Source organism: Cherax quadricarinatus, chromosome 79 (assembly GCF_038502225.1).
Source record: "Cherax quadricarinatus isolate ZL_2023a chromosome 79, ASM3850222v1, whole genome shotgun sequence".
NCBI classification, from domain to species: domain Eukaryota; kingdom Metazoa; phylum Arthropoda; class Malacostraca; order Decapoda; family Parastacidae; genus Cherax; species Cherax quadricarinatus.
In genome coordinates, this window is record NC_091370.1 from 665,426 (window position 1) to 689,401 (window position 23,976).

General features: G+C 43.2%; 1 protein-coding gene across 1 annotated transcript in view; it reads right to left on the minus strand.

Moving 5' to 3' along the window:
- Positions 1-23,976, minus strand: part of LOC128702727 (decapping and exoribonuclease protein) — a 70,411-nt gene that overhangs the window by 21,246 nt on the left and 25,189 nt on the right. Inside the window, exon 4 of the mRNA XM_070101817.1 lies at positions 22,906-23,039. Within this exon, the coding sequence (XP_069957918.1) occupies positions 22,906-23,039 (134 nt within the window). The remainder of the gene's footprint in view (positions 1-22,905; positions 23,040-23,976) is intronic.

Below are 23,976 nucleotides of genomic sequence, written 5' to 3' on the forward strand. Positions count from 1 at the left end.
GGAAACCATGGTCTAGAGTGCATATAGATTATCTTGGCCCAGCACTGGGAAACCATGGTCTGGAGTGCATATACACTATCTTGGTCCAGCACTGGGAAACCATGGTCTGGAGTGCATATAGACTATCTTGGTCCAGCACTGGGAAACCATGGTCTGGAGTGCATATAGACTATCTTGGCCCAGCACTGGGGAACCATGGTCTGGAGTGCATATACACTATCTTGGCCCAGCACTGGGAAACCATGGTCTGGAGTGCATATAGACTATCTTGGCCCAGCACTGGGGAACCATGGTCTGGAGTGCATATAGACTATGCAGGTCCAGTTGAGGTCAAATATTTTTTGGTAATTGTAAATTCCTTTTCAAAATTCTTAGATGTACATGTAACCAATTTCATGACATCCAAAGTTACTACTGAGTTCCTGAGGAAATCCTTTTGTAATTTTGGTTTACCAGACATAGCTGTGTCAGATAATGCTGCAATTCCAGGAACAGCTGTTAAAAATTGACCACTGTCTGGAAAATCTTCCAGCTCCTGCACCCAACATCTTGCTCCTGGGGGATTTCAACTTAAGGCACCTAAAATGGAGGAATATAGCAAATAATATTGTTGCAGTAATAACACCAGGAGGCAGCTCTGATGAAAACTCACACTCACACGAGCTTTTAAATCTCTGCACAAAATTCAATTTAAACCAGCAAATAATAGAGCCTACTAGACTGGAGAATACACTAGACCTCACCTTCACTAACAATGATGATCTGATAAGAAATATCACCATATCAAAAACAATATACTCAGATCACAACATAATTGAGGTTCAGACATGTATGCGTGGAGCCCCAGACCGACATAATGAGACTAGTCACGAGGGAGCATTCACCAAATTCAACTTCAATAACAAAAACATAAAGTGGGACCAAGTAAACCAAGTCCTAACCGATATAAGCTGGGAAGATAGACTAAGCAACACAGACCCCAACTTATGCCTAGAACAGATTAACTCGGTGGCACTCGATGTATGCACAAGGCTTATTCCTCTAAGAAAAAGGAGGAGTAGATGTAAAATAGAAAGAGAAAGGCGGTCCCTTTACAGGCGACGGAAAAGAATAACAGAGCGGCTAAAAGAGGTCAATATATCTGAAATGCGTAGGGAGACACTGGTCAGAGAAATAGCAAGCATCGAACTTAAGCTAAAAGAATCCTTTAGGAGTCAGGAATCGCGGGAAGAACTAAAAGCCATAAATGAAATCGAAAGAAACCCAAAATATTTCTTCTCCTATGCCAAATCAAAATCGAGAACAACGTCCAGTATTGGGCCCCTACATAAACAAGATGGGTCCTACACAGATGACAGCAAGGAAATGAGTGAGCTACTCAAGTCCCAATATGACTCAGTTTTTAGCAAGCCGCTAACCAGACTGAGAGTCGAAGATCAAAATGAATTTTTTATGAGAGAGCCACAAAATTTGATTAACACAAGCCTATCCGATGTAATCCTGACGCCAAATGACTTCGAACAGGCGATAAATGACATGCCCATGCACTCTGCCCCAGGGCCAGACTCATGGAACTCTGTGTTCATGAAGAACTGCAAGAAGCCCCTATCACGAGCCTTTTCCATCCTATGGAGAGGGAGCATGGACACGGGGGTCGTCCCACAGTTACTAAAAACAACAGACATAGCCCCACTTCACAAAGGGGGCAGTAAAGCAACAGCAAAGAACTGAAGACCAATAGCACTAACATCCTATATCATAAAAATCTTTGAAAGGGTCCTAAGAAGCAAGATCACCACCCATCTAGAAACCCATCAGTTACACAACCCAGGGCAACATGGGTTTAGAACAGGTCGCTCCTGTCTGTCTCAACTATTGGATCACTACGACAAGGTCCTAAATGCACTCGAAGACAAAAAGAATGCAGACGTAATATATACAGACTTTGCAAAAGCCTTCGACAAGTGTGACCATGGCGTAATAGCGCACAAAATGCGTGCTAAAGGAATAACAGGAAAAGTCGGTCGATGGATCTATAATTTCCTCACTAACAGAACACAGAGAGTAGTCGTCAACAGAGTAAAGTCCGAGGCAGCTACGGTGAAAAGCTCTGTTCCACAAGGCACAGTACTCGCTCCCATCTTGTTCCTCATCCTCATATCCGACATAGACAAGGATGTCAGCCACAGCACCCTGTCTTCCTTTGCAGATGACACCCGAATCTGCATGACAGTGTCTTCCATTGCAGACACTGCAAAGCTCCAGGCGGACATCAACCAAATCTTTCAGTGGGCTGCAGAAAACAATATGAAGTTCAACGATGAGAAATTTCAATTACTCAGATATGGTAAACATGAGGAAATTAAATCTTCATCAGAGTACAAAACAAATTCTGGCCACAAAATAGAGCGAAACACCACCGTCAAAGACCTGGGAGTGATCATGTCGGAGGATCTCACCTTCAAGGACCATAACATTGTATCAATCGCATCTGCTAGAAAAATGACAGGATGGATAATGAGAACCTTCAAAACTAGGGAGGCCAAGCCCATGATGACACTCTTCAGGTCACTTGTTCTATCTAGGCTGGAATATTGCTGCACACTAACAGCACCTTTCAAGGCAGGTGAAATTGCCGACCTAGAAAATGTACAGAGAACTTTCACGGCGCGCATAACGGAGATAAAACACCTCAATTACTGGGAGCGCTTGAGGTTCCTATACCTGTATTCCCTGGAACGCAGGAGGGAGAGATACATGATTATATACACCTGGAAAATCCTAGAGGGACTAGTACCGAACTTGCACACGAAAATCACTCACTACGAAAGCAAAAGACTTGGCAGACGATGCACCATCCCCCCAATGAAAAGCAGGGGTGTCACTAGCACGTTAAGAGACCATACAATAAGTGTCAGGGGCCCGAGACTGTTCAGCTGTCTCCCAGCACACATAAGGGGGATTACCAACAGACCCCTGGCAGTCTTCAAGCTGGCACTGGACAAGCACCTAAAGTCAGTTCCTGATCAGCCGGGCTGTGGCTCGTACGTTGGTTTGCGTGCAGCCAGCAGCAACAGCCTGGTTGATCAGGCTCTGATCCACCAGGAGGCCTGGTCACAGACCAGGCCGCGGGGGCGTTGACCCCCGGAACTCTCTCCAGGTAAACTCTCCAGGTAAACAAGAGCTGGAAGTCTTCTTTCTTAAGAATATTACTGAACATGTTACATCCATCATCTAATGGTCTGGCAGAGAGGGCAGTAAGGACGTTGAAGGAAGGATTACCCAAATTTATAAAAGGATTTCTTATTACTAGAGTATGTAAGTTCTTATATAACCATAGGGAAACTGTTCATTCTTCCACTAGTAAGACACCAGCAGAAATGATGTTTAATAGGAATTTTAAACTCCCTGTATCGGCTGTCAAACGTCATGTTAAGGGAGACAAATCATTGCCTAATATGCCTGCTGGTGAACTTCAGGGAGAGGCGAAGCAATTTCAAGTTGATGATGCTGTGTATGGAAAAAAAAAATTTGGGAAAGGTGACCCTTGGGTGGAAGAGAAGATTGTGGAGGTATTAGGGGTTAGGAATTATAAAGTACTAATTAGAAGTTTTGGTAATATGATATGGAAAAGGCATATAGATCAACTCATGCAAAGACGTAGGAGTGGAGAGCAAACACTGATTCCAACAGTACCAGAAGCTGTGAGGAGTGGTTTAGAGGAACTGTCTACAATAGATAATAGTGTTAATAAACTTAAGGATCATGTTAGTGTGCAGGAAGAACCTTTTGGGAGGTTTGATGAGAAAAAACAACAGTGTGAGAGGAGAGGTTGCACCTCAGGACAGTGCAAACCCTCCACCTCTTCCAGAAAACTGGTCGATCCTCTAGATAGGTTGGATTTATAAGTAGTTTGGATGATGAGCTAATCTTTGCATGGCAACCATGCCGCCTGTTGTGATGATATAAGGTAATCTAGAAAAGGAAGAATAAAAGGTGTTGGGAGCAGCAAGAGGGTTAAATACAGTTTATGTCCAGTCATTTATAGCTTTTTTGCTGTTGTTGAGCCGTTGTTGTTGTTACTCTGGCTTTCATTAGCCTACAACCATAACAGCTGTAATCATATCTTCAACATTCTTTTGAGTAGGTGACAATTTGTGGCACTTAATGCTGTAAATTTCTCTCAACATTTCTAGTTTTACAAGAGACTGATTCATTCACACTAAACTCACAAGCAGTGTCCCTCACACGTCCGCCAGGTGGTGAGTGACAGCAGGTGGTGAGTGACAGCAGGTGGTGAGTGACACACAGCAGGTGGTGAGTGACAGCAGGTGGTGAGTGACAAACAGCAGGTGGTGAGTGACAGCAGGTGGTGAGTGACAAACAGCAGATGGTGAGTGACAAACAGCAGATGGTAAGTAACAAACAGCAGATGGTGAGTAACAAACAGCAGATGGTAAGTGACAAACAGCAGATGGTAAGTAACAAACCGCAGATGGTAAGTAACAAACAGAAGATGGTAAGTAACAAACAGCAGATGGTAAGTAACAAACAGCAGATGGTAAGTGACAAACAGCAGATGGTAAGTGACAAACAGCAGATGGTGAGTAACAAACAGCAGATGGTAAGTAACAAACAGCAGATGGTAAGTAACAAACAGCAGATGGTAAGTAACAAACAGCAGATGGTGAGTAACAAACAGCAGATGGTAAGTAACAAACAGCAGATGGTAAGTAACAAACAGCAGATGGTAAGTGACAAACAGCAGATGGTAAGTAACAAACAGCAGATGGTAAGTAACAAACAGCAGATGGTGAGTAACAAACAGCAGATGGTGAGTAACAAACAGCAGATGGTAAGTAGCAAACCGCAGATGGTAAGTAACAAACAGCAGATGGTAAGTAACAAACAGCAGATGGTAAGTAACAAACAGCAGATGGTAAGTAATAAACAGCAGATGGTAAGTAACAAACAGCAGATGGTGACAAACAGCAGATGGTAAGTGAGAAACAGCAGATGGTGAGTAACAAACAGCAGATGGTAAGTAACAAACAGCAGATGGTAAGTAACAAACAGCAGATGGTAAGTAACAAACAGCAGATGGTAAGTAACAAACAGCAGATGGTAAGTAACAAACAGCAGATGGTAAGTAACAAACAGCAGATGGTAAGTAACAAACAGCAGATGGTAAGTAACAAACAGCAGATGGTGAGTAACAAACAGCAGATGGTAAGTAACAAACAGCAGATGGTAAGTGACAAACAGCAGATGGTAAGTAACAAACAGCAGATGGTAAGTGGCAAACAGCAGATGGTAAGTAACAAACAGCAGATGGTAAGTGACAAACAGCAGATGGTGAGTAACAAACAGCAGATGGTGAGTAACAAACAGCAGATGGTAAGTGACAAACAGCAGATGGTGAGTAACAAATAGCAGATGGTAAGTAACAAACAGCAGATGGTAAGTAACAAACAGCAGATGGTAAGTAACAAACAGCAGATGGTAAGTAACAAACAGCAGATGGAGAGTAACAAACAGCAGATGGTGAGTAACAAACAGCAGATGGTAAATAACAAACAGCAGATGGTAAGTAACAAAAAGCAGATGGTAAGTAACAAACAGCAGATGGTGAGTAACAAACAGCAGATGGTAAGTAACAAACAGCAGATGGTAAGTAACAAACAGCAGATGGTAAGTAACAAACAGCAGATGGTAAGTAACAAACAGCAGATGGTAAATAACAAACAGCAGATGGTAAGTAACAAACAGCAGATGGTAAGTAACAAACAGCAGGTGGTAAGTAACAAACAGCAGATGGTAAATAACAAACAGCAGATGGTAAGTAACAAACAGCAGATGGTAAGTAACAAACAGCAGATGGTGAGTAACAAACAGCAGATGGTAAGTAACAAACAGCAGATGGTAACAAACAGCAGATGGTAAGTAACAAACAGCAGATGGTAAGTAACAAACAGCAGGTGGTAAGTAACAAACAGCAGATGGTAAGTAACAAACAGCAGATGGTAAGTAACAAACAGCAGATGGTAAGTAACAAACAGCAGATGGTAAGTAACAAACAGCAGATGGTAAGTAACAAACAGCAGATGGTAAGTAACAAACAGCAGGTGGTAAGTAACAAACAGCAGATGGTAACTAACAAACAGCAGATGGTAAGTAACAAACAGCAGATGATAAGTGACAAACAGCAGATGGCAAGTAACAAACAGAAGATGGTAAGTAACAAACAGCAGATGGTAACAAACAGCAGATGGTGAGTAACAAACAGCAGATGGTAAGTAACAAACAGCAGATGGTGAGTAACAAACAGCACATGGTAAGTAACAAACAGCAGATGGTAAGTAAGAAACAGCAGATGGTGAGTAACAAACAGCAGATGGTAAGTAACAAACAGCAGATGGTAAGTAAGAAACAGCAGATGGTGAGTAACAAACAGCAGATGGTAAGTAACAAACAGCAGATGGTAAGTAACGAACAGCAGATGGTGAGTAACAAACAGCAGATGGTAAGTAACACACAGCAGATGGTAAGTAACAAACAGCAGATGGTAAGTAACAAACAGCAGATGGTAAGTAACAAACAGCAGATGGTGAGTAACAAACAGCAGATGGTGAGTAACAAACAGCAAATGGTAAGTAACAAACAGCAGATGGTGAGTAACAAACAGCAGATGGTGAGTAACAAACAGCAGATGGTGAGTAACAAACAGCAGATGGTGAGTAACAAACAGCAGATGGTAAGTGACAAACAGCAGATAAGTAACAAACAGAAGATGGTAAGTGACAAACAGCAGCTGGTGAGTGGCAAACAGCAGGGGGTGAGTGACAAACAGCAGCTGGTGACAAGCAGCAGATAGTAAGTGACAAACAGCAGCTGGTAAGTGACAAACAGCAGGTGGTGAGTGACAAACAGCAGCTGGTGACAAACAGCAGATGGTAAGTGACAAACAGCAGCTGGTAAGTGACAAACAGCAGATTGTAAGTGACAAACAGCAGCTGGTAAGTGACAAACAGCAGATGGTGAGTGACAAACAGCAGATGGTGAGTGACAAACAGCAGACGGTAAGTGACAAACAGCAGATGGTAAGTGACAAACAGCAGCTGGTAAGTGACAAACAGCAGATGGTGAGTGACAAACAGCAGATGGTAAGTGACAAATAGCAGATCCTAAGTAACAAACAGCAGAAGGTAAGTGACAAACAGCAGCTGGTGAGTGACATACAGCAGCTGGTGACAAACAGCAGATGGTAAGTGACAAACAGCAGATGGTAAGTGACAAACAGCAGATGGTAAGTGACAAACAGCAGATGGTGAGTAACAAACAGCAGATGGTGAGTGACAAACAGCAGATGGTGAGTGACAAACAGCAGATGGTAAGTGACAAACAGCAGATGGTAAGTGACAAACAGCAGATGGTAAGTGACAAACAGCAGATGGTAAGTAACAAACAGCAGGTGGTAAGTAACAAACAGCAGATGGTGAGTGACAAACAGCAGATGGTAAGTGACAAACAGCAGATGGTGAGTGACAAACAACAGATTGTGAGTGACAAACAGCAGATGGTGAGTGACAAACAGCAGATGGTGAGTGACAAACAGCAGATGGTGAGTGACAAACAGCAGGTGGTGAGTGACAAACAGCAGATGGTGAGTGACAAACAGCAGATGGTGAGTGACAAACAGCAGGTGGTGAGTGACAAACAGCAGATGGTGAGTGACAAACAGCAGATGGTGAGTGACAAACAGCAGATGGTAAGCAACACACAGCAGGTGTTGAGTGACAAACAGCAGATGGTGTGTGACAAACAGCAGATGGTGAGTGACAAACAGCAGGTGGTGAGTGACAAACAGCAGATGGTGAGTGACAAACAGCAGGTAGTGAGTGACAAACAGCAGGTGGTGAGTGACAAACAGGAGATGGTGAGTGACAAACAGCAGATGGTGAGTGACAAACAGCAGATGGTGAGTGACAAACAGCAGATGGTAAGCAACACACAGCAGGTGGTGAGTGACAAACAGGAGATGGTGAGTGACAAACAGCAGGTGGTGAGTGACAAACAGCAGGTAGTGAGTGACAAACAGCAGGTGGTGAGTGACAAACAGCAGATGGTAAGTGACAAACAGCAGATGGTAACTAACAAACAGCAGATGGTAAGTGACAAACAGCAGATGGTAAGTAACAAACAGCAGATTTTAAGTGACAAACAGCAGATGGTAAGTAACAAACAGCGGTGGCAAGTGACAAACAGCAGATGGTAAGTGACAATCAACAGATGGTAAGTAACAAACAGCAGATGGTAAGTGACAAACAGCAGATGGTAAGTGACAAACAGCAGGTAGTGATTGACAAACAGCAGATGGTAAGTGACAAACAGCAGATGGTAAGTGACAAACAGCAGATGGTAAGTAACAAACAGCAGCTGGTAAGTGACAAACAGCAGGTGGTGAGTGACAAACAGCAGATGGTAAGTAACAAACCGCAGGTGTTGAGTGACAAACACCAGATGGTAAGTGACAAACAGCAGATGGTAAGTAACAAACAGCAGATGGTAAGTAACAAACAGCAGATGGTAAGTAACAAACAGCGGATGGTAAGTAACAAACAGCAGATGGTGAGTGACAAACAGCAGCTGGTAAGTGACAAACAGCAGATGGTAAGTGACAAACAGCAGCTGATAAGTGATAAACAGCAGCTGGTGACAATCAGCAGCTGGTGACAAACAGCAGCTGGTGACAAACAGTAGCTGGTGACAAACAACAGCTGGTGATAAACAGCAGCTGGTGACAAACAGCAGCTGGTGACAAACAGCAGCTGGTGAGTAACAAACAGCAGGTGGTAATTGACAAACAGCAGATGGTAAGTGACAAACAGCAGGTGGTGATTGGCAAACAGCAGCTGGTGACAAACAGCAGCTGTTGAGTGACAAACAGCAGCTGGTAAGTGACAAACAGCAGATGGTAAGTGACAAACAGCAGCTGGTAAGTGACAAACAGCAGCTGGTGACAAACAGCAGCAGGTGACAAACAGAAGCTGGCGACAAACAGCAGATGGTGACAAACAGCAGCTGGTGAGTTAGAAACAGCAGATAGTAAGTAACAAACAGCAGCTGGTAAGTAACAAACAGCAGCTGGTAAGTAACAAACAGCATCTGGTAAGTGGCAGACAGCAGATGGTAAGTGACAAACAGCAGCTGGTAAGTGACAAACAGCAGCTGGTGACAAACAGCAGCTGGTGACAAACAGCAGCTGGTGACAAACAACAGCTGGTGACAAACAGCAGCTGGTGAGTGACAAACAGAAGGTGGTAAGTGACAAACAGCAGGTGGTAAGTGACAAACAGCAGATGGTAAGTAACAAACAGCAGCTGGTAAGTAACAAACAGCAGCTGGTAAGTGACAAACAGCAAATGGTAAGTTACAAACAGCAGCTGGTAAGTGACAAACAGCAGCTGGTGACAAACAGTAGCTGGTGACAAACAGCAGCTGGTGAGTGACAAACAGCAGGTGGTAAGTGAAAAACAGAAGCTGGTAAGTGACAAACAGCAGGTGGTGAGTAACAAACAGCAGATGGTAAGTGACAAACAGCAGCTGGTGACAAACAGCAGTCGGTAAGTGACAAACAGCAGCTGGTGACAAACAGCAGGTGGTAAGCGACAAACAGCAGATAGTAAGTAACAAACAGCAGATGGTAAGTGACAAACAGCAGGTGGTGAGTGACAAACAACAGATCGTAAGTGACAAACAGCAGATGGTAAGTGACAAACAGCAGATGGTAAGTGACAAACAGGAGATGGTAAGTGACAAACAGTAGATGGTAAGTGACAAACAGCAGATGGTAAGTGACAAACAGCAGCTAGTAAGTGACAAACATCAGATGGTGAGTGACAAACAGCAGATGGTAAGTGACAAACAGCAGAAGGTAAGTGAAAAACAGCAGATGGTAAGTGACAAACAGCAGATGGTAAGTGACAAACAGCAGATGGTAAGTGACAAACAGCAGATGGTAAGTGACAAACAGCAGATGGTAAGTGACAAACAGCAGAGGGTAAGTGACAAACAGCAGATGGTAAGTGACAAACAGCAGATGATGAGTGGCAAACAGCAGATGGTGAGTGACAAACAGCAGCTGGTAAGTAACAAACAGCAGCTGGTGACAAACAGCAGCTGGTGACAAACAGCAGCTGGTGTCAAACAGCAGCTGGTGACAAACAGCAGCTGGTAAGTGACAAACAGCAGATGGTAAGTGACAAACAGCAGATGGTAAGTGACAAACAGCAGGTGGTAAGTGACAAGCAGCAGATGGTAAGTGACAAACAGCAGATGGTAAGTGGCAAACTGCAGATGGTGTGTGACAAACAGCGGTAAGTGACAAACTGCAGCTGGTGTGTGACAAACAGCAGATGGTGAGTGACAAACAGCAGCTGGTGTGTGACAAACAGCAGATGGCGAGTGACAAACAGCAGATGGTAAGTGACAAACAGCAGATGGTGAGTGACAAACAACAGATTGTGAGTGACAAACAGCAGGTGTTGAGTGACAAACAGCAGATGGTGTGTGACAAACAGCAGATGGTGAGTGACAAACAGCAGATGGTGAGTGACAAACAGCAGATGGTAAGCAACACACAACAGGTGGTGAGTGACAAACAGCAGATGGTGAGTGACAAACAGCAGGTGGTGAGTGACAAACAGCAGATGGTAAGTGACAAACAGCAGATGGTAACTAACAAACAGCAGATGGTAAGTGACAAACAGCAGATGGTAAGTGACAAACAGCAGATGGTAAGTGACAAACAGCAGGTGGTAAGTGACAAGCAGCAGATGGTAAGTGACAAACAGCAGATGGTAAGTGACAAACTGCAGCTGGTGTGTGACAAACAGCAGATGGTGAGTGACAAACAGCAGCTGGTGTGTGACAAACAGCAGATGGCGAGTGACAAACAGCAGATGGTAAGTGACAAACAGCAGATGGTAAGTGACAAACAGCAGATGGTGAGTGACAAACAGCAGACAAACAGCAGATGGTGAGTGACAAACAGCAGATGGTGAGTGACAAACAGCAGTGGTGAGTGACAAACAGCAGTGAGTGACAAACAGCAGATGGTAAGCAACACACAGCAGGTGGTGAGTGACAAACAGCAGATGGTGAGTGACAAACAGCAGGTGTTGAGTGACAAACAGCAGATGGTTTGTGACAAACAGCAGATGGTTAGTGACAAACAGCAGATGGTAAGTGACAAACAGCGGATGGTAAGTAACAAACAGCAGATGGTAAGTGACAAACAGCAGATGGTAAGTAACAAACAGCAGATGGTGATAAACAGCAGCTGGTGAGTGACAAACAGCAGCTGGTAAGTGACAAACAGCAGATGGTAAGTGACAAACAGCAGCTGATAAGTGATAAACAGCAGCTGTTGAGTGACAAACACCAGATGGTAAGTGACAAACAGCAGATGGTAAGTAACAAACAGCAGATGGTAAGTAACAAACAGCAGATGGTAAGTAACAAACAGCAGATGGTAAGTGACAAACAGCGGATGGTAAGTAACAAACAGCAGATGGTAAGTGACAAACAGCAGATGGTAAGTAACAAACAGCAGGTAATTGAGGTGTTTTATCTCCGTTATGCGCGCCGTGAAAGTTCTCTGTACATTTTCTAGGTCGGCAATTTCACCTGCCTTGAAAGGTGCTGTTAGAGTGCAGCAATATTCCAGCCTAGATAGAACAAGTGACCTGAAGAGTGTCATCATGGGCTTGGCCTCCCTAGTTTTGAAGGTTCTCATTATCCATCCTGTCATTTTTCTAGCAGATGCGATTGATACAATGTTATGGTCCTTGAAGGTGAGATCCTCCGACATAATCACTCCCAGGTCTTTGACGTTGGTGTTTCGCTCTATTTTGTGGCCAGAATTTGTTTTGTACTCTGATGAAGATTTAATTTCCTCATGTTTACCATATCTGAGTAATTGAAATTTCTCATCGTTGAACTTCATATTGTTTTCTGCAGCCCACTGAAAGATTTGGTTGATGTCCGCCTGGAGCCTTGCAGTGTCTGCAATGGAAGACACTGTCATGCAGATTCGGGTGTCATCTGCAAAGGGACAAACAGCAGATGGTAAGTGACAAACAGCAGAGGGTAAGTGACAAACAGCAGATGGTAAGTGACAAACAGCAGATGATGAGTGGCAAACAGCAGATGGTGAGTGACAAACAGCAGCTGGTAAGTAACAAACAGCAGCTGGTGACAAACAGCAGCTGGTGACAAACAGCAGCTGGTGTCAAACAGCAGCTGGTGACAAACAGCAGCTGGTAAGTGACAAACAGCAGATGGTAAGTGACAAACAGCAGATGGTAAGTGACAAACAGCAGGTGGTAAGTGACAAGCAGCAGATGGTAAGTGACAAACAGCAGATGGTAAGTGACAAACTGCAGCTGGTGTGTGACAAACAGCAGATGGTGAGTGACAAACAGCAGCTGGTGTGTGACAAACAGCAGATGGCGAGTGACAAACAGCAGATGGTAAGTGACAAACAGCAGATGGTGAGTGACAAACAACAGATTGTGAGTGACAAACAGCAGGTGTTGAGTGACGAACAGCAGATGGTGTGTGACAAACAGCAGATGGTGAGTGACAAACAGCAGATGGTGAGTGACAAACAGCAGATGGTAAGCAACACACAACAGGTGGTGAGTGACAAACAGCAGATGGTGAGTGACAAACAGCAGGTGGTGAGTGACAAACAGCAGATGGTAAGTGACAAACAGCAGATGGTAACTAACAAACAGCAGATGGTAAGTGACAAACAGCAGATGGTAAGTGACAAACAGCAGATGGTAAGTGACAAACAGCAGGTGGTAAGTGACAAGCAGCAGATGGTAAGTGACAAACAGCAGATGGTAAGTGACAAACTGCAGCTGGTGTGTGACAAACAGCAGATGGTGAGTGACAAACAGCAGCTGGTGTGTGACAAACAGCAGATGGCGAGTGACAAACAGCAGATGGTAAGTGACAAACAGCAGATGGTGAGTGACAAACAACAGATTGTGAGTGACAAACAGCAGGTGTTGAGTGACAAACAGCAGATGGTGTGTGACAAACAGCAGATGGTGAGTGACAAACAGCAGATGGTGAGTGACAAACAGCAGATGGTAAGCAACACACAACAGGTGGTGAGTGACAAACAGCAGATGGTGAGTGACAAACAGCAGGTGGTGAGTGACAAACAGCAGATGGTAAGTGACAAACAGCAGATGGTAACTAACAAACAGCAGATGGTAAGTGACAAACAGCAGATGGTAACTAACAAACAGCAGATGGTAAGTGACAAACAGCAGATGGTAAGTGACAAACAGCAGATGGTAAGTAACAAACAGCAGGTAGTGATTGACAAACAGCAGATGGTAAGTGACAAACAGCAGATGGTAAGTAACAAACAGCAGCTAGTAAGTGACAAACAGCAGGTGGTGAGTGACAAACAGCAGATGGTAAGTAACAAACAGCAGGTGGTGAGTGACAAACACCAGATGGTAAGTGACAAACAGCAGATGGTAAGTAACAAACAGCAGATGGTAAGTAAAAACAGCAGATGGTAAGTAACAAACAGCAGATGGTAAGTGACAAACAGCGGATGGTAAGTAACAAACAGCAGATGGTACCTGGAGTTTACCTGGAGAGAGTTTCGGGGGTCAATGCCCCCGCGGCCCGGTCTGTGACCAGGCCTCCTGGTGGATCAGCACCTGAACAACCAGGCTGTTGTTGCTGGCTGCACGCAAACCAACGTACGAGCCACAGCCCGGCTGATCAGGAACTGACTTTAGGTGCTTGTCCAGTGCCAGCTTGAAGACTGCCAGGGGTCTGTTGGTAATCCCCCTTATGTGTGCTGGGAGGCAGTTGAACAGTCTCGGGCCCCTGACACTTATTGTATGGTCTCTTAACGTGCTAGTGACACCCCTGCTTTTCATTGGGGGGATGGTGCATCGTCTGCCAAGTCTTTTGCTTACGTAGTGAGTGATTTTCGTGTGCAAGTTCGGTACTAGTCCCTCTAGGATTTTCCAGGTGTATATAATCATGTATCTCTCCCTCCTGCGTTCCAGGGAATACAGGTTTAGAAACCTCAAGCGCTCCCAGTAATTGAGGTGTTTTATCTCCGTTATGCGCGCCGTGAAAGTTCTCTGTACATTTTCTAGGTCGGCAATTTCACCTGCCTTGAAAGGTGCTGTTAGAGTGCAGCAATATTCCAGCCTAGATAGAACAAGTGACCTGAAGAGTGTCATCATGGGCTTGGCCTCCCTAGTTTTGAAGGTTCTCATTATCCATCCTGTCATTTTTCTAGCAGATGCGATTGATACAATGTTATGGTCCTTGAAGGTGAGATCCTCCGACATAATCACTCCCAGGTCTTTGACGTTGGTGTTTCGCTCTATTTTGTGGCCAGAATTTGTTTTGTACTCTGATGAAGATTTAATTTCCTCATGTTTACCATATCTGAGTAATTGAAATTTCTCATCGTTGAACTTCATATTGTTTTCTGCAGCCCACTGAAAGATTTGGTTGATGTCCGCCTGGAGCCTTGCAGTGTCTGCAATGGAAGACACTGTCATGCAGATTCGGGTGTCATCTGCAAAGGAAGACACGGTGCTGTGGCTGACATCCTTGTCTATGTCGGATATGAGGATGAGGAACAAGATGGGAGCTAGTACTGTGCCTTGTGGAACAGAGCTTTTCACCGTAGCTGCCTCGGACTTTACTCTGTTGACGACTACTCTCTGTGTTCTGTTAGTGAGGAAATTATAGATCCATCGACCGACTTTTCCTGTTATTCCTTTAGCGCGCATTTTGTGCGCTATTACGCCATGGTCACACTTGTCGAAGGCTTTTGCAAAGTCTGTATATATTACATCTGCATTCTTTTTGTCTTCTAGTGCATTTAGGACCTTGTCGTAGTGATCCAGTAGTTGAGACAGACAGGAGCGACCTGTTCTAAACCCATGTTGCCCTGGGTTGTGTAACTGATGGGTTTCTAGATGGGTGGTGATCTTGCTTCTTAGGACCCTTTCAAAGATTTTTATGATATGGGATGTTAGTGCTATTGGTCTGTAGTTCTTTGCTGTTGCTTTACTGCCCCCTTTGTGGAGTGGGGCTATGTCTGTTGTTTTTAGTAACTGAGGGACGACCCCCGTGTCCATGCAGATGGTAAGTAACAAACAGCAGATGGTAAGTAACAAACAGCAGATGGTAAGTGACAAACAGCAGATGGTAAGTAACAAACAGCAGATGATAAGTAACAAACAACAGATGGTAAGTAACAAATAACAGATGGTAAGTAACAAACAACAGATGGTAAGTAACAAACAACAGATGTTAAGTAACAAACAACAGATGGTAAGTAACAAACAACAGATGGTAAGTAACAAACAACAGATGGTAAGTAACAAACAACAGATGGTAAGTAGCAAACAACAGATGGTAAGTAACAAACAACAGATGTTAAGTAACAAACATCAGATGGTAAGTAACAAACAGCAGATGGTAAGTAACAAACAACAGATGGTAAGTAACAAACAACAGATGGTAAGTAACAAACAACAGATGGTAAGTAACAAACAACAGATGGTAAGTAACAAACAACAGCTGGTAAGTAACAAACAACAGATGGTAAGTAACAAACAACAGATGGTAAGTAACAAACATCAGATGTTAAGTAACAAACATCAGATGGTAAGTAACAAACAACAGATGGTAAGTAACAAACAACAGATGGTAAGTAACAAACAACAGATGGTAAGTAACAAACAACAGATGGTAAGTAACAAACAACGGATGGTAAGTAACAAACAACAGATGGTAAGTAACAAACAGCAGATGGTAAGTAACAAACAACAGATGGTAACAAACAGCAGATGGTAAGTAACAAACAACAGATGGTAAGTAACAAACAACAGATGGTAAGTAACAAACAACAGATGGTAAGTAACAAACAACAGATGGTAAGTAACAAACAACAGATGGTAAGTAACAAACAACAGATGGTAAGTAACAAACAACAGATGGTAAGTAACAAACAACAGATGGTAAGTAACAAACAACAGATGGTAAGTAACAAACAACAGATGGTGAGTAACAAACAACAGATGGTAAGTAACAAACAACAGATGGTAAGTAACAAACAACAGATGATAAGTAACAAACAACAGATGGTAAGTAACAAAGAACAGATGGTAAGTAACAAACAACAGATGGTAAGTAACAAACAACAGATGGTAAGTAACAAACAACAGATGGTAAGTAACAAACATCAGATGTTAAGTAACAAACATCAGATGGTAAGTAACAAACATCAGATGGTAAGTAACAAACAACAGATGGTGAGTAACAAACATCAGATGGTAAGTAACAAACATCAGATGGTAAGTAACAAACAACAGATGGTAAGTAACAAACAGCAGATGGTAAGTAACAAACAACAGATGGTAAGTAACAAACAACGGATGGTAAGTAACAAACAACAGATGGTAAGTAACAAACAACAGATGGTAAGTAACAAACAGCAGATGGTAAGTAACAAACAACAGATGGTAAGTAACAAACAACAGATGGTAAGTAACAAACAACAGATGGTAAGTAACAAACAACAGATGGTAAGTAACAAACAACGGATGGTAAGTAACAAACAACAGATGGTAAGTAACAAACAACAGATGGTAAGTAACAAACAACAGATGTTAAGTAACAAACAACAGATGTTAAGTAACAAACAACAGATGTTAAGTAACAAACAACAGATGGTAAGTAACAAACAACAGATGGTAAGTAACAAACAACAGATGGTAAGTAACAAACAACAGATGGTAAGTAACAAACAACAGATGGTAAGTAACAAACAACAGATGGTAAGTAACAAACAACAGATGTTAAGTAACAAACAACAGATGTTAAGTAACAAACAACAGATGGTAAGTAACAAACAACAGATGTTAAGTAACAAACAACAGATGTTAAGTAACAAACAACAGATGGTAAGTAACAAACAACAGATGTTAAGTAACAAACAACAGATGGTAAGTAACAAACAACAGATGGTAAGTAACAAACAACAGATGGTAAGTAACAAACAACAGATGGTAAGTAACAAACACACAGAACATAGCTTCTTTATAATTTATTTATTTATTATTATTGGGACATGATACATAGTTGTACAAAATAAATACAGTAGTTGAGTGCACCTTCCAAAATCCCCTTGTATGCAGAACATTATGGCAGCTTAAAATTAACTTAAGATTAACTAAGCAATGATATTCATTGGTAAAAATTACAGTAAAATAATTACAACATGAAGTACAAATCAGTATTTCAAATAAGAAGCTTTATAAACCATACCACGGATGGGGATAGAACCCGCGGTCAGAGTCTCAAAACTCCAGACCGTCGCGAATTGATAAACAGACAGCATTTCTTTTATATTCACAGGTAATGAATTCCAGATTTTTGGGCCTTTTATGTGCATTGCGTTTTTGCATAGTGTAAGATGGACACGTGGAACATCAAAGAGTGATCTGTGCCTTGTGGTATGGTGATGTGTTCTGTTGAGGTTGGTAAGGAGAAGTTTGAGGGGAGGGTTTATATCAGAGTTAAGTGTTCTACGTATGTAGTAGGTACAGTAATAAGTATGGATGTTTCGTTCGTACGGTGTGTAAGTTTAGAGTTTTGAATATTGGTGGGGTGTGCTGCCTGTAGTAGGAATTTGTGGATGTTTCGTACGGTGTGTAAGTTTAGAGTTTTTGGATATTGGTGGGGTGTGCTGCCTGTAGTAGGAATTTGTTATCATTCTGACTGCAGCCTTTTGTTGGGTAATTAATGGTCTGAGATGGTTTATTGTTGTTGAGCCCCATGCACATATTCCATAGGCGAGATAGGGATAAATAAGTGAGTGATATAGGGCCAGGAGGGCTGGCCGTATCTTCGATAGTATGCCTACGGTCTTGAAGATTTTCTTGGAAATTTGTTGTAAATGTGTTTGAAATTTGAGTCTATTATCAAGGTGGATTCCTAAGAATTTTCCCTCTGTGAGCTTTGTGATAGGTGAGCCCCTTATCATTATGTTAAGAGGGACATCTGCAGTTCTGTTTCCAAACTGTATGAAGTAGGTTTTCTCAAAATTGAGAGTAAGTTTGTTAGTCATCATCCAGGTAGATATTCTCTGTAATTCGGTATTTACAGTATTGGCTAGCATGACTGGGCTCGGGTAAGAGATGACGTATGTAGTGTCATCTGCAAATAGTGTGGGTTTGAGTAGTTGCGATGCATTTGGTAGGTCGTTTATGTAAATGAGAAAGAGAAGAGGGCCAAGGACACTTCCCTGTGGGACACCAACTGTAATTGGCTGTGTGGAAAAGTTTGCTCCATTTGTGTACACATATTGGCTTCTGTTGCTGAGGTAAGACTTTAGGTAGTTGAGGGAGTGCCCTCTTATACTATAGTGTGATAATTTTATGTGCAGCAAATCATGGTCAACTGTATCAAAAGCTTTACGTAAATCAATTGAAGACTCTTCTCATGTTGTGAATAACAGAAAAAAATCAACCTGCTACCTTCCTTAGTTATGTCCTGAGTGTAAACTGACATCCCAAGCACTGTTTGAATATTTACAATGCTCTAGCTACAACAACAGCAAATATTTACATTGCTCTGCAGTTTACCTGGAGAGAGTTCCGGAGGTCAACGCCCCCGCGGCCCGGTCTGTGACCAGGCCTCCTGGTCACAACAACAGCAAATATTTACAATGCTCTGGCTACAACAACAGTAAATGAGTATTGAAAAATGAATGAAGACTGAATGAGGCTTTACCGAGAGAGGTGAATATTCTGTGTGAATGAAGACTGAATATGACTTACGAAATCGTCATGAAATCGCGGGTTCTAACCCCTCTCGTGGTCTGGTTTGAAGACTGAATATTTATGTGAATGCAGAAATAAGTTTTTTTTACTCAAAACACTTCTTTTATTACTATTTTTGTTTTATTATCATAGAAGTATGTAAGTATTTTTGTGGGTTCAACAGAGAACATCGGGTTATATAAACATCTAAAGGGTACAAATTTCCATAGTAATATTTTAAATTTGAACGCATTAAAGTAACAATAATTCAGAACTTGATTTTTAGAGAAAAATTACGTTTTGTGTAATGGAAAATGTGGTAAATTAGGAAGAAAATAATGAATCTTCAGAGAGTTATTAAGATGGCAAATATTTTGTTTAATTCGAAATCAAATTATCTATATATCTGATCCAAAAAAATTTGTATTGATTACTGGTCTCAGGGTTGTAGCACTTACTTGCCATGGGTTCATACTTCACCCGTTCCGTGGCTAAAGCTCCCGCTTCACACGGTCAGGATCCAGGTTTGATTCCCGGCAAAAGTTGGAAACATTGGGCGTGTTTCCGTACACTGGTTGTCCATGTTCACCCATCAGTAATAATGGCTGCCTGGGTGTTAGTAGACGGGTGTGGGTCGCATCCTGGGACAAAACTGACCTAGTTTGCCCGAAATGCTCTGCATAACAAGCGGCTTTTTATATATTGATATCATCTTAGTTCTGTTTACCTTGTACATATACTAGTAGAAATAAAGATTCTATATATTATATGATTGATAACAGCCAGATGCGTACATTTAGGGGAAAGAATGTGCAACATAGTGAACTTACAACTAATAACACAAGTGAGTTGATTTGATTCAAGCAAACACAGACACCATCAAATCAAATGCAACTATTAATTTGACCTTGCTAAATGAATTAATCTGTTTAGTATCCACGGTTAATTTAATTATTTTAAGGAATAAATACACATTCCTGAAAAATACTCTTCCTGCTATATTTTTTTTAATCTGAACTATGGAATATATTATTTGTGTACGGTATGGTTGGCTATCCTTGGAGTAGTCTCAGTCATCAGTGCTCTCCTTGGAGGAGTAGTCTCAGTCATCAGTGCTCTCCTTGGAGGAGTAGTCTCAGTCATCAGTGCTCACCTTGGAGTAGTCTCAGTCATCAGTGCTCACCTTGGAGTAGTCTCAGTCATCAGTGCTCACCTTGGAGTAGTCTCAGTCATCAGTGCTCACCTTGGAGTAGTCTCAGTCATCAGTGCTCACCTTGGAGTAGTCTCAGTCATCAGTGCTCACCTTGGAGTAGTCTCAGTCATCAGTGCTCACCTTGGAGTAGTCTCAGGCTCACCTTGGAGTAGTCTCAGTCATCAGTGCTCACCTTGGAGTAGTCTCAGTCATCAGTGCTCACCTTGGAGTAGTCTCAGTCATCAGTGCTCACCTTGGAGTAGTCTCAGTCATCAGTGCTCACCTTGGAGTAGTCTCAGTCATCAGTGCTCACCTTGGAGTAGTCTCAGTCATCAGTGCTCACCTTGGAGTAGTCTCAGTCATCAGTGCTCACCTTGGAGTAGTCTCAGTCATCAGTGCTCACCTTGGAGTAGTCTCAGTCATCAGTGCTCACCTTGGAGTAGTCTCAGTCATCAGTGCTCACCTTGGAGTAGTCTCAGTCATCAGTGCTCACCTTGGAGTAGTCTCAGTCATCAGTGCTCACCTTGGAGGAGTAGTCTCAGTCATCAGTGCTCACCTTGGAGTAGTCTCAGTCATCAGTGCTCACCTTGGAGTAGTCTCAGTCATCAGTGCTCACCTTGGAGTAGTCTCAGTCATCAGTGCTCACCTTGGAGTAGTCTCAGTCATCAGTGCTCACCTTGGAGTAGTCTCAGTCATCAGTGCTCACCTTGGAGTAGTCTCAGTCATCAGTGCTCACCTTGGAGTAGTCTCAGTCATCAGTGCTCACCTTGGAGGAGTAGTCTCCGTCATCAGTGCTCACCTTGGAGTAGAGTCATCAGTGCTCACCTTGGAGTAGTCAGTCATCAGTGCTCACCTTGGAGTAGTCTCAGTCATCAGTGCTCACCTTGGAGGAGTAGTCTCCGTCATCAGTGCTCACCTTGGAGTAGTCTCAGTCATCAGTGCTCACCTTGGAGTAGTCTCAGTCATCAGTGCTCACCTTGGAGTAGTCTCAGTCATCAGTGCTCACCTTGGAGGAGTAGTCTCAGTCATCAGTGCTCACCTTGGAGGAGTAGTCTCAGTCATCAGTGCTCACCTTGGAGTAGTCTCAGTCATCAGTGCTCACCTTGGAGGAGTAGTCTCAGTCATCAGTGCTCACCTTGGAGGAGTAGTCTCAGTCATCAGTGCTCACCTTGGAGTAGTCTCAGTCATCAGTGCTCACCTTGGAGTAGTCTCAGTCATCAGTGCTCACCTTGGAGGAGTAGTCTCCGTCATCAGTGCTTACCTTGGAGGAGTAGTCTCAGTCATCAGTGCTCACCTTGGAGTAGTCTCAGTCATCAGTGCTCACCTTGGAGTAGTCTCAGTCATCAGTGCTGTCATCAGTGCTCACCTTGGAGGAGTAGTCTCAGTCATCAGTGCTCAGGAGTAGTCTCAGTCATCAGTGCTCACCTTGGAGGAGTAGTCTCAGTCATCAGTGCTCACCTTGGAGTAGTCTCAGTCATCAGTGCTCACCACCAGTCATCAGTGCTCACCTTGGAGGAGTAGTCTCAGTCATCAGTGCTCACCTTCAGTGCTCAGGAGTAGTCTCAGTCATCAGTGCTCACCTTGGAGGAGTAGTCATCAGTGTCATCAGTCAGTGCTCACCTTAGTCTCCGTCATCAGTGCTCACCTTGGAGGAGTAGTCTCAGTCATCAGTGCTCACCTTGGAGTAGTCTCAGTCATCAGTGCTTACCTTGGAGGAGTAGTCTCAGTCATCAGTGCTCACCTTGGAGGAGTAGTCTCAGTCATCAGTGCTCACCTTGGAGGAGTAGTCTCAGTCATCAGTGCTCACCTTGGAGGAGTAGTCTCAGTCATCAGTGCTTACCTTGGAGGAGTAGTCTCAGTCATCAGTGCTCACCTTGGAGGAGTAGTCTCAGTCATCAGTGCTCACCTTGGAGTAGTCTCAGTCATCAGTGCTCACCTTGGAGGAGTAGTCTCAGTCATCAGTGCTCACCTTGGAGTAGTCTCAGTCATCAGTGCTCACCTTGGAGGAGTAGTCTCAGTCATCAGTGCTCACCTTGGAGGAGTAGTCTCAGTCATCAGTGCTCACCTTGGAGTAGTCTCAGTCATCAGTGCTCACCTTGGAGGTCTCAGTAGTCTTGGAGGAGTAGTCTCAGTCATCAGTGCAGTACTCACCTTGGAGGAGTACCTTGGAGGAGTAGTCTCAGTCATCAGTACTCACCTTGGAGGAGTAGTCTCAGTCATCAGTGCTCACCTTGGAGGAGTAGTCTCAGTCATCAGTGCTCACCTTGGAGGAGTAGTCTCAGTCATCAGTACTCACCTTGGAGGAGTAGTCTCAGTCATCAGTGCTCACCTTGGAGGAGTAGTCTCAGTCATCAGTACTCACCTTAGTCTCCGTCATCAGTGCTCACCTTGGAGTAGTCTCAGTCATCAGTGCTCACCTTGGAGGAGTAGTCTCAGTCATCAGTGCTAACCTTGGAGGAGTAGTCTCAGTCATCAGTACTCACCTTGGAGAAGTAGTCTCAGTCATCAGTGCTCATCAGTGCTCACCTTGGAGGAGTAGTCTCAGTCATCAGTACTCACCTTGGAGGAGTAGTCTCAGTCATCAGTGCTCACCTTGGAGGAGTAGTCTCAGTCATCAGTGCTCACCTTGGAGGAGTAGTCTCAGTCATCAGTGCTCACCTTGGAGGAGTAGTCTCAGTCATCAGTGCTCACCTTGGAGGAGTAGTCTCAGTCATCAGTGCTCACCTTGGAGGAGTAGTCTCAGTCATCAGTGCTCACCTTGGAGGAGTAGTCTCAGTCATCAGTGCTCACCTTGGAGGAGTAGTCTCAGTCATCAGTGCTCACCTTGGAGGAGTAGTCTCAGTCATCAGTACTTCTTTGTTGGAGAGTATCCACCGCAGAAAGCTGTGAAAAGTTTGCTCGATGCTTCCACTATACCGAGAAGCCTTCGCAAACCCTGCATTGAGATCCAAGTTCACCTGTTGGAATTTTTTGTTTTAAACTCTTAGAAAATACATATCTATTTCAATTTTTTTTGCTGATATTGAACTGAACAACTTGCAGTTGTAAATTCAAAAAATCAAACTGGCTTCTTAAATATGACATTAACAGGGTGGTTGATCAGGCCCTGATCCACCACGAGGACAGGGCCAAGGGGGCGTTGACCCCCGGAACAATCTCCAGGTATACTCCACATATATACAGAATGTTACTCAAGTCAAACCCCAGTGAGGGAAGAGTCGATAGGGAACCTTAAGTTGTCGCATCTCTGTGCTGCAACAACAATAAAAACTCTTTAGTTGTATAGACTCTAGGGCTTTGAGCTTTAATCACCCTTAACAACAAGGAAACCCTTGCATATCAGTGGTATACTATGCTATACTAACAAGATAAAAAACAAGACATATGTGCAACATCTGGGCATCTTTACATATAGACGTTTCGCCATCCAGTGGCTTTATCAGTACAATACAAGGACATAATCTGAAGACTGTCTCATGCATATATTTCAACAGTCTTCAGATCATGCCCATATATGGTTTTGATAAAGCCACAGCATGGCGAAACGTTTATAAGTAAAGATACCCAATGTTTCACGCTCGGTGGAAGTAAATGGTATAAAATACTGACACAATGGAAAATGAACACAAGAGCAATATAATGTAATCCTTCATTGACAACGTTTCGCTCACACAGTGGGCTTTATCAAGTCACAAACAGATCTGAGGAAATGGTATGGTGATACCGACAAGATGTGGAAAAAGACACTTATGTACAGTTCAGGACATTTATTAAAGGAAACGTTTCGCCACGAGTGGCTTCTTCAGTCCTAATACAGAGAAAACTAAGAAAACACACATATATATATAGTGGCGGGAGTCAGGTGAGGTGATGCGTGGGTCGAGGTAGTAGTAG